The 11,234-nt window shown below is 45.5% G+C and overlaps 1 protein-coding gene and 1 long non-coding RNA gene across 2 annotated transcripts; one reads left to right on the forward strand and one right to left on the reverse strand.

Annotated features, from left to right (window-relative positions):
• The first annotated feature begins 414 nt into the window (after window positions 1-414).
• On the forward strand, window positions 415-1,267 carry LOC119368326 (FCS-Like Zinc finger 3-like). Its single transcript, XM_037633617.1, has one exon. The coding sequence runs from the start codon at window positions 564-566 to the stop codon at window positions 864-866; it is 303 nt and encodes a 100-aa protein (XP_037489514.1). The 5' UTR covers window positions 415-563; the 3' UTR covers window positions 867-1,267.
• Window positions 1,268-9,447: 8,180 nt separating this feature from the next.
• Window positions 9,448-10,258, reverse strand: LOC119368327. Its single transcript, XR_005176602.1, has 3 exons — window positions 10,173-10,258; window positions 9,900-10,074; window positions 9,448-9,798 (listed from the first exon to the last, which is right to left on the reverse strand). It is a non-coding gene; the product is annotated as an uncharacterized LOC119368327 (long non-coding RNA).
• Between the last annotated feature and the right edge of the window lie 976 nt (window positions 10,259-11,234).

The following is an 11,234-nucleotide window of genomic DNA, read 5'->3' on the forward strand; positions in this document are numbered from 1 at the left end:
ATTTCAACTTTGTACTACAATTTTGTACTAACATTAGTACAAAGTTGAGACATTTATTTTAGGACAGAGGGAGTATTTGTTTGTTCAGGGCTATACTTGTATTTCCATTCCAACCAGTCGATGGTATTGCTGTCGTACTCGACTATGGGCGCTAGCACACAGGTTCGGGGTACATGGAGGGCGACGTCTCTGGAGCGACCTCTGTACGTCACTATCAGTGGCCGGAACCCTGTCCACGTCGCCCGGACATACATGCTTCCCGTCGTTTTCGCCGCCGTGCAGCCACGTCTGCCGCCGGGCCACCCACCGCATGCCGCCATGGGTCCGTGGTCGGAGCGCGAATAAAGAAACCGAACCGCTCCCTCGTCCATGGTTAGCCTCGTCCGGACGGCGCATGGTATTGCGTGGCCCTGTGTGCCCGTCCTCGCCGGTCCGCGCCCGTCCCATATATACCCAGACGACCCTACTTTGGTTCAGCAAAGCACACACTCAATCAACCTCCCACTCCCGACGCACCAAAAGCAACAACCCACTGCCAAGCTAGCTACGCGCACGAGCTCGCCATGGCCGCACCGGTAGCCTGCGCCTTCTTCTTCGACGCCAAGACGGTCGGCGAGCCCGGCGTGCACTCCCTGGGCGCGTGCGCGCTCTGCACCAAGCCGCTGGCTCGGGACAGCGACATCTTCATGTACAAGGGAGACACGCCCTTCTGCAGCGACGAGTGCCGCCACGAGCAGATGCGGCTCGACGCCGCCTGCGCCAGGCAGGCGGCCAGGGCGGCCGCCCGGAGGCAGAAGCACTTCTCGTCGGGAACGGGGTCCGGACGCGCGCACCGGGAGTCCTGGGAGGTGTCCGTCGCCAGCTAGCCAGCGAGAGCGGCAGGCTGGGTATGTACCTGCGCAAACAAGATCTGCGCGCACGAAGACGCCGTCGCCGTGGCTAACTGATCAGCGCGGGATCGAGGAGACTCTCCTTGGTTGAAGAAGCAAGACGCGGGTCACCGGAGTTGCTCACGGCAGGCCGGCTGCAAGTGCCCGCCAATCACGTGATTTTGGCATAAACGCAGCGGAAAAAGGGCTGGACTGGATCTGAAGAAGTCAATCAAACAAGATTCACAACGCAAATTACTAATTAGGCGGCCATGTGTGCCCATCGGCTCTCCTTTTCTCCTGTGTCAATGTCAACTTCTGTATGAGAGCGAATTTGCAAAAGCACTTTCACTGGGTACACTATCAAGCGAATCGAGATATAACATGTCTTTGTGCAATCATGTTTCTGTTCATGATTCACCGTGCTGATGGGATTTAGCAAAGCTAAACCGCTGGATGTCTACCACACGATTTAAAACTGAATTCTGTTCTAGACCTTGTTTCCCCATACTAATATCATGGCTAAACTCCGTTGACAAAAATTAAAATAATCTCGGTCGACAAAAGCATCGTCAAGACAACTCCTACACTAGTTTTTGCCTTGATTTACTAATATCAACTACTCCCTCTCTTTCATAATATAAGAGCGTGAGCACTCGTATATATGCGCATACACTCGCTTCTATGAACACACACTCGCACACCATACCCATAGACTGAGCCGGCGTATCATCTTGATAACTTTATGAAGTCATCGTAGGTGCCTTGTAGTCGACAGAAATGTCTCCTCACACTAAATACGTATCACCAGAAATCCTATAATAAATTCAGAATAAATGTGAGCACCTGGACTTAAAATTCAGGGTTTGAATTCATGTGGGCTTGTAATACCAATGTCCATCTAACTATCCAACCACAGATCGCTGGATTAGATTCGCTAGTTCGATATTTTTTTGTTTCTTCACTCGTTTTCTCGATTGTTTTGGTTTTGGTTTTTTCATCGGTTTCATTCATTTCTTTCTTGTTTTTTACTTTATCAGTTCTTCCCGATTCTTTCTTCTCTTTTCTTTCTCCTTTTGTTTTATTTGATTTTCTTTGTTTCTTTCGTGGTCCTTACTATTTTTCTGGGTATTCTTCATTTTATTTGTTTTCTTCTCAGTTTTCATTGTCTTTTGCTTTTCTTTCTTTCTTAGTTTTCTTTGTTTCTTTCTTGGTTTTCATCTATTTTCTTTCTTTTCGTGTTTTTTCGGCTTTCTTTGTTTTCATTCCTTTGCATTTGTTTTCTTCATTTTCTTTGGTGGGTTTCTTTGTTTTTCCTATTGGCTTTAGTGGGTTTTCTTTGTTTTCCTTAGTTTCTTTGTCGATTTTCATCGATTTCTTGTTTGCTAAACACATGTCAATTTTTTCAGTACACATTCAACATTTTCTTATACATCAGAACAATTTTCTATATACACATTTAGGATTATCTAAATACATGATTAACATTTTTATAACCACATTGTACATTTTTGGTATATATCTAATACCTTTTCTAATACATGTTTAACATGTTTCAGATACAAAATTAGAAAAAAATAATGCATGGTCAACATATTTCTGTACACATTTAATATATTTTTTTCAAATGCTTGATAAGCATTCTGCAAATACAAGATTAATTCTTTTTAATACATGGTCAATTTTTTTTACATATTTAATATTTTTTAAATGTTTGATTAATATTTTCAAATAATTGTTTAACATTTTTCCAAATGCTTTGATTAACATATTTTTGAAACATTTTATTTATACAGATAGAAATGTCAAATGTATAGTGGTTTTGTTAATATATTTTTTGGAATATTTGAATGTATATACAAAAGTAAAAAAACATAACAATGTGAAGAAAAAAAACGAGGTTGTGCCTCCCGCGCACCTGGGTCGGCCCCATCTGGGGCTCCCCTTGACGCGAGGCTTCCCTGCGTCTTGTTATAAGCGAGATAGGGGCGATCCCATGTTATGTCCGTACATAGAGCTAGAAGTTCCACGGGTCGGGTTCTTTGGGCCTAGCCTTTTACACACCCGGCAAAAAGAATTCTAGTGTGAGCCAGCCCTAAATGTCCAATGGTGTTAGTAGGTGTTTGTAATATCGCCTCAGGAAAAAGAAGGGTTTGTAAAAGCAATATGATATCCCTCCTTTTGCGTATTGCTCCAGTGGCCAATGGCTGGGAGGGAAATCCCAGTGCTACCGCTCTGGTTAGTTGTTTATGTTAGGATTTTTTAGGGGTTGTTTGGATGCCATCGAGGTTAGCAATAATTGGTGAAGGAAACGGGTGCAAGCTTCTCGTCAAAACGTTGGCATGAAATGAACCGAGAAAGGTAAGCGAGCGGGGGAACACCAATTTATCAGCGTCGAACCAAACGTGCAACTAACAGCTCAGTCAACACATAATTTTTGGCATGGCCGCGCGGGCTCTAATCCAAAGAGCCCCTTAGTCTTTACAAGTGTGGCGCTCGGGCGATTGGCGACACTTCTTCTTTAAATTTGTCTCCTGAGCTTCGATCCTCTTTGAGTTTGTCTGTGTGGATGCAGTCAACGGAGCTTCAGCGTAGATTCCTGCCGTCTCCATGGGATGGTGAGGTTAGAGTCATGTGACAAGATTTGGTTAGGTGCTCCAGATCTATGCAAGGGCTCAACGACGACGACGACTGCGGCTCCACGACGTTGATTCTTAGAGCCGTGTGTATTAAGACTTCCCTCGTGTCATCGACAAGGTCAAAACCGATAAAGGAGCGGCGACAGCGACATTTTGACGACTTTTTTGGTAGCAGTATTGGTCAATTGGTTGTCTCGTAATCTGATATAATTTTTATTATGTGTGAGATGATTTGTTCTTTCGGTGAACTTTAATGATAGAATAAATCTGATCATTTTCGCAAAAGAAAAGAAGGCTAATATATATTCCCTCTGTAACTTAATATAAGACGTTTTTTTGACGCTGTCGTAGTGTAAAAGATATCTTATAATTAAGTTATAGAGGTAGTACTATATATTTGGAATGCGATTTTATTTTTTATTGATCGTTTTGCATCCAGTTGCCATTGCCTTGTACTTACTAATTGTCTTTCCATCGTATACAACAAAACTAAAACACACTATGTTTTAGAACTGATGGAGTGACCAAGATTCCCCACGCTGGGGACAGTACCCAGCCCGCCAGGCGCCCGGGAGCTGTTGCTAGGGTTTTGCATGTCTCTGCCGGTGCCGGGGTCGGTTCACCTCGTCTCCTATGGCCTTAGGGCCATGGAGGCGGGGTGGATCCCACCCTTGCCCGGGAGGGCTTTATTTTTGGATGCCTTTTAAGTTTTTTTTTTTAAGGTTTGTGTCCTGCTCAAAGAGGCAAGACGACGACGTCTCTCTGAAGATAGAATAAATTTCTTCCCACCTATCCCTCGTCTCGATGGTGCTTCTAGCGTCATCGAGGGTGTGTGAAGATTTCGAGAGAGAGAATCTCGCAGAATTCGGTCAGCGTTTATCTTCGGTGGATCCACGTGGATCTGGTCTTCGTTCGTGTGTGTTCATATGCCAACAGGATGGGTCCTTCTTATCTGAGTTTCTCTTTAACGGTGACAGTTGTTGTTCTGGTGCGCTGGTCCTTTATGGCCTTACCACGACAACTTCCCTACTGTGTACTACAACAAGATTTGCCCGGCTCAAGTGGGGAATGGGTGATAATGGTGGCGTGCCTTCGGCTCGCTTCAGTGCTTATTGTCGTAGGTATGTAGTCTATGGATATGGAGGTAATTTTTATTTAATTCTGACATTCGTTGTACTATCATGATTGATGATAAATAATAGGTTGATTTTTTTAAAAAAAGACAGAACATATGGTGTGAAGCTTTATACTTATAATAAAATACAGAAAAATAATACTAATGAAGTGAGGAGAATTCTTTTGTTCATATAGAAAAAACATTTCAGACAGATTCGTATGAATAGTTATAGGTCTCCTGGAGGTAAAAGGAATGCAGAAAATGCAGAACTAGCCAAGACTGATAGGAAAAAAATGCAGAACTTCCAAGTGGAAATGATGACACTCCAATTTGCGGTTTGTTTGAACATTTCGTACTTTTGTTTTGTTTCTTTGTTGGCGGTGTATGACGTGTCCTCGAGTCATCGCCGAGTCAGTTGGAAATTGTGTGAGCGGGCAATTTGTCTGGCTGGAAGCTGAAGATGTGGACGTGCAACAGAAGATGCGTCCAGCCTGATCAGCACCAGGCAGGCGGTGACTCAGTTGCATACGGAGCACGTCGTATCGATATGTCGACACTCTCCGTGTCAAACAAAAACCAACCGCTTTAGCTGACTAGCTGTAGTCCCCACTCTGCAACCAACACCAATCAAATTCTGGTCTTTTTCACTATTCTGACCCTTTCAACGAACTTTGTCACAAAATAAACTCGACGTGAAAGTATTTCATGATCTGACCTTTTAGCAATGCCACAGCCCGCGACGTTTCTGCCCAACATAAAAACGCCGAGGTAGCTAGCGTTTCTGATCAAAGAAGAAACGCCGTGGTAGCTAGTGTTGCGGACGAGGTAAGAAACGTCAAAGGCGCTGGCGTTGCTGCCTATCATTGAAACGCCAATGACCACGACGTTGCTGTCCTTTTTCATGTGTATGTGGAATGTGGATGAACAGCCTAACTAATAAGGCTAATTAATTAGGACCAAAGAGGGCAACAACGCCATGGTTCCTTGACGTTTCTATGATGACCAGAAACGTCATCGCTTTCTGCGTTTCTTACCTGGTCCGAAATGCTATCTACCTCGACGTTTTTTCTTTGATCAGAAACGCTAGCTACCTCGGCGTTTCTATTTTGGGCAGAAACGCCGCGGGCTATGGCGTTGCTAAAAAGGTCAAATCGTGAAATACTTTCACGTCGAGTTCATTTTATGACAAAATTCATTCAAAGGGTCAGAATAGCAATTTCGGCCTCAAATTCTTGAGTCATCACGTAGAAAAGGGTGCTTAAAAATTTGTGGAGGCGAGCGAGCAAGCGTTTCCCACCGTGCACGTCAGCTACTATACTAGTATAGCAGAGCGTTCTGCACCGATCACTGTCTGCTGAGCAAGATTACTTGCAGCCTCCAAGATTACGTGCAACTGCTCCACTGTTAAGCCGGCACTAAACAAATTGGGCACAGATCTCGACGGAACTGCAGCTGCCCCCTGGGACGAGGCCTGCCCGTCTGACCGGCAATGCAAGATGCCATTGGGCGCGCACGTCTCGACAGAGCTGCCCTCTAGGACGAAGCCTGCCCGTCTGACCGGCAATGCAAGATGCCATTGGCCCTAGTATATTCGCACTACGGACATCAACCCCAAAAACTACCGCTCGAATCTTCAGGCGCGTTCGCCGCTAAATTGCAGTCTGCTAGGTGCACTCCCTTTGCCCGATACGTGCTGGCATCCTCTCGGTTAAATAAAGAAACTTAGGGCGTGTTTGGTTCAAGTTTTGAACAATAGTCGCATTGCATATACTTCTCAATCCAGTCTGATTAAGCAAAAACAGTCCCAAATGCGTCATCTGTAAATTGTTTGGTTGCCTGCATCGAGGGTCGCTGCATTAGGTATTACGCAAGTGCATTTTGTTTGGTTGCCTGCATTAGCCCAAGTGACACATGAACATGGTGTTTGGTTGCCCGCATGGGGTGTGATTAAGAGCTAGCACTTGCACTTGGCACAGGATTAAGAGCTAGCAGAGGGAGGGGGAGAAGAAATGCAGTGTGCGCCGGACCATGGCGACCACGGTGGATAGTGGTTGTGGCGCCGTGTCCGACATGACGAGCATGGAGTCGTCGACGAGCGACCCCGTCGGCGGCACCGACACCGTCGACGAACTAGTTGCGGTGCTCGCACAAAAACTGTCGACAGAGGAGGAGAATGCAGTGCTCGAGCCATGGTATCGTCAGTGCAGTGGACGAGAGAGGAGGCCGAGATGATCGATGCCAGAAACGACTCCAGTGTAGTAGCGCGTGAGAGAGGAGGCCAAGATGATCGACACCGTTGGCGGCGTGGCGAACTGCAGTGTACACGGAGGCAGAGGAGACAAAAAAGCAGTCTGCGCGCCATTGCAGCGTCAGTGCAGTAGGAGGACGGCAGAGAGTAGGCCGAGATGAGCGACGCCGAAAACGATTCTAGTGTAGTAGCACACGGGCAAGGAGATCAAGGGGAAGGGGTTCGACGTCGAGAGGGACGAATAAGAGGGCTCTGAGCAGAGGACAGAGGAGCTCGACATGGCGACGTCAGTACAGTAGACTGTTGTCCAAAAAAAGATGAAGCTACAATCGTTGAAACCAAAAAACTTACAACATGAATGTTGTGAGGAACTGCGAGATTAGGCTGTTGGCCAAAGGAATTTTCAAATGATCGATCATGCGCGACGAATGTGACAAAATTCGTCCAGAGTAGTTCCAAACGGGAACACAAGATTAAGAACTTACGGCCGACGAAACTACGAACTGGTCGTCTGAATGGAACCGTAGCATCGAGGTGCATCTTTTTTGTGTAGAGCTTACCTCGAACCGAATCATCATTGTGTAGATCAGAGGGGCATGGAAGAGAGGAGATTAGGGAGGGGCTTATTGTAGGTTGAAGAAGACACCATGTAAACAGCTCGCATCCCTCATGTTTCTTCTCGTGCAGGGCCAGCTCGCTGCCCTTCCGCTCTGCCTGACTCGAGAGAAACTGCCGATTACTGCGTTACCAGCGAGCCAGGCCCAGAGGTGTTTAAGAAACATGCAATGCAGGCCCAATAATAAAACCAGGCAACCAAACAGTCCGTTTTCTTCCCACGCGGACCTAATCTCTACTCCTAATGTCTCAGTTGGTAGGTCGCGTTCCGGGTTTTATTTTCGTCCCACCTCACCCGGTCTTTTTTGGTACTTCTTTGGTACTTTCTCCCACCTCCCACCCGTTTTATTTCGCTGGTTTTTTTTCGTCCCTCCCCCACCCCACCGGTTTAGTTTCACGTCACCCTCTCACACAACGAAAAAAATCTTAACGGATCATAACTTTCCATGCTGGTGCAAGTTATTTTTAGTAATGTCTTTATGTGAAAGAATCAATCACGATCAATCTCTAAATATCAAATCTAAATTAATTAACCTTACCTTAAATTGCTCAATCACATTAATTAGGAAACAAAATAACCGATTTTAAGAAAATATCTACTCTTAATGGAGGGTATTACATACCAAACATAGGTACGTCATTAGCTCGCTTCCTTCCCTTCTCTTCCCTTCGTCCCTCAGTCCCATGCTCGTGGCGCTGAAGTGGCATCGACAGGCGATGGCGGCGAGGACAGCACGTGGCAGCCCCTGAAGCACGAACACGACTGCACCTCGGGTCTGCCGTCTCCCAAGATATGGGTGAGTTCTCGTGATGCCCACCCTAAACCCTCACGTCCTACAAATTCCTCAACCTCTACCATCTCGATTTCGTCCATGCTCTGATCCAAATGACGATGCAGCTCCGGCCGATTGACAATGGAGGTTTGCCATCCTTCCTCTCAGCACCCACTCCTGGAGGAACGACACGCCATGCCGATCGAACCCTGTCGAGATCACTCAGCAAGATTGCTATTCGGAAGTTTTTTATCAAAAAGTGAAGAGTGGGACGGGATCTGCACTTTTGTTAATATCTCTACTCCTAATGTCTCAGTTGGTAGGTCGCGTTTCGGGTTTTATTTTCGTCCCACCTCACCCAGTCTTTTTTGGTACTTCTTTGGTACTTGCTCCCACCTCCCGCTCAGCCGAGACGGTTTATTTTCGTACTCCCTCCCACCTCCCAGGTAGTTCCTTCCACGCAAAAAAAATCGAACCAACCAATCTCTACTCCTAACTAGCTAAGTGTCCGTGCGTTGCCACGGATTAACAAATATATATATACAAAGAGAAAATTCATGTGACATGAGAGTCAAAGGTCATTTCTATGGGATGATATCTCATGGTCATGATCTAGTAGATACATACATCTCGTCATTGTCTTTCTTCCACACTCCATGTCTGAGCTACCACGCGACATTCGACTTCCTTCTCCCACCATGCATGCTTTTATCTCCTATTTCTCCTACCTTTACCTTACACGACAGTACCAAGTTTCTTGTCCAACTATCATAATCTTCTCCGGTAGGGCACCCTCTTAGATTATTACTGACTTGTACATGTTGCAAATAAGATCAACGAAAATGGATACTAAATTTCTGATGAGAAATGAGAATTCAGGGCAATATCTTCCCAAGACAATAATAATTCCAAGACAATCTTTTTATACCTTCTGTCAACATTGGGACACACATTCCACACAATAAGCATGCAATGATGTTGATACTTGATTAATTGTCATTATATGTCTACAGTAAAGATAACTTTACTCAAAACCGTCTATCTTAGCCAAATCAACAAATCTCTCTCATTAATGCAATTTTCTTTAGAAAACAAATAATAGATTCTTGCCTATCTTAGCCAAATCAACGGATCTCTTTCATTAATGCAATTTGCTTTAGCAAACAAATAATAGATTTTTTCCTACCTTAGCCAAATCAACGGATCTCTCCCATTAATGCAATTTGCTTTAGCAAACAAATAATAGATTCTTTCCTACCTTAGCCAAATCAATGGATCTCTCCCCGGTTCGCTGGGCGCGTTTCGGTGGGTGGGCGTGGGGGTGGGGGTAATTTGATGGAAATAAACCGGTTGAAAATAAACCGGTTGAAAATAAACGGATCCTGTCTCACTCTTCACTTTCTTTACAATAAACTTCAGAATAGCAATCTTGGCGAGTGATCTCGACGGGGTTCAATCGGCGTGGCGCACCGCTGATTCTTCCAGGAGTGGGTGCTGAGAGGAAGGATCCCAAACCTCCATTGTCAATCGGCCAGAGCTGCATCGTCCTTTGGATCAGAGCGTGGACGGGATCAAGACGGTAGGGTTTGAGGAATTTGTAGGACATGAGGGTTTACGGTTGGCAGCACGAGAACTCACCCATATCTTGGCAGACGGCAGGCCCGAGGTGCGGTCGTGTTCATGCTTCGGGAGCTGCCACATGCTGTCCTCGCCGCCATCAGCGACACCACCGCCATCGCCTGTTGCCACCACTTCAGCGCCACGAGCGTGGGACCGAGGGACGAAGGGAAGGGAAGGAAGTGAATTGACGTACCTATGTTTGGTATATATCACACGAGGAATCAAAACTGGATGCACGTGAAAGCATAGAGATGGGAGAGGAGGACAGAGGAAGGGAAGGGCAAGAGGAACCTGAGGATGTGCGATGAAGGAGCGATGCCAAAACATCACAAAGGGGGACCCGTAGCTCGTCACGTAGCGCGGCCGCCTCATTGCCGGTGCCACCCCGCGCTACCGCCTCCGTGCGCAGGTTCCGTTCGTGGAGCGTTAGGAGCGCATGACCTGCCTTCACCGCGGCCTGGTCCTCCCCACTATCGTGAAGCTCGCCCGCATCGCCGCCCCAATTGCTCAGGATGACGGATGAAGATCCTGCAACAGCGACGTGGGTGAGGGATGCAGCCGACGATGGAGGGATGATTTTCGTGGCTAAACCCTCCCTATCAAAATAACTACTTAAAAAAGGCAAAGATCGATGCATTAAGAAAATTAGGATTTGGAATTGATTGTCATAAAATAAAATTTTATTAATTGATAACGTGCTATCGGTACATGCCCGTTTATAACGTGTCTAGTTAGGAAACTTTGGAAAAGTTAGGAAAGTTTTTATTGTGAGGGTAAAAAAATCAATATGAGGAGATATGATGGTGGGATATGAGACGAAAATAAACCGGACGAAAATAAACCAGACGAAATATAACCAGACGAAAATAAACCGTGGACGCAATCCTACCAACTGCTCCATTAGGAGTAGAGATGGAGCAGTTGGTAGTCTTCGCCGGTCAATTTTCGTCCCACCACTTTTGTCCGGTTTTTTTCGTAGGTTAACTGTCGTAGATTTTTTTTCGTCGCCTCCCCCATTTCATCGGTTTATTTTCACTTCACCCTCTCACACAACGAAAAAAACTGAACGGATCAGAACTTTCCATACTGACGCAAATTATTTAGTAATGTCTTTATGTAAAAGAATCAATCACAATCAATCTTTAAAGATCAAATCTAAATTAATTAATCTTCATAACATTTGTTTCCTTTCGAATCACGTCCATAACTTTCCTTCCTTATTTGGGCAGAAACTGTTTAGTAGCAGAGATTAGGAAGCTTCCTATGAGTGTAGTAATAGGAAGTATTCTTTTTCTTGATGATTCGTTTCCATGCATGATGATAGTAAATTATGCCAACATTCACCACTATTTA

The sequence above is a fragment of the Triticum dicoccoides genome, chromosome 2B (genome assembly GCF_002162155.2).
Source record: "Triticum dicoccoides isolate Atlit2015 ecotype Zavitan chromosome 2B, WEW_v2.0, whole genome shotgun sequence".
In the NCBI taxonomy this organism is placed as follows: domain Eukaryota; kingdom Viridiplantae; phylum Streptophyta; class Magnoliopsida; order Poales; family Poaceae; genus Triticum; species Triticum dicoccoides.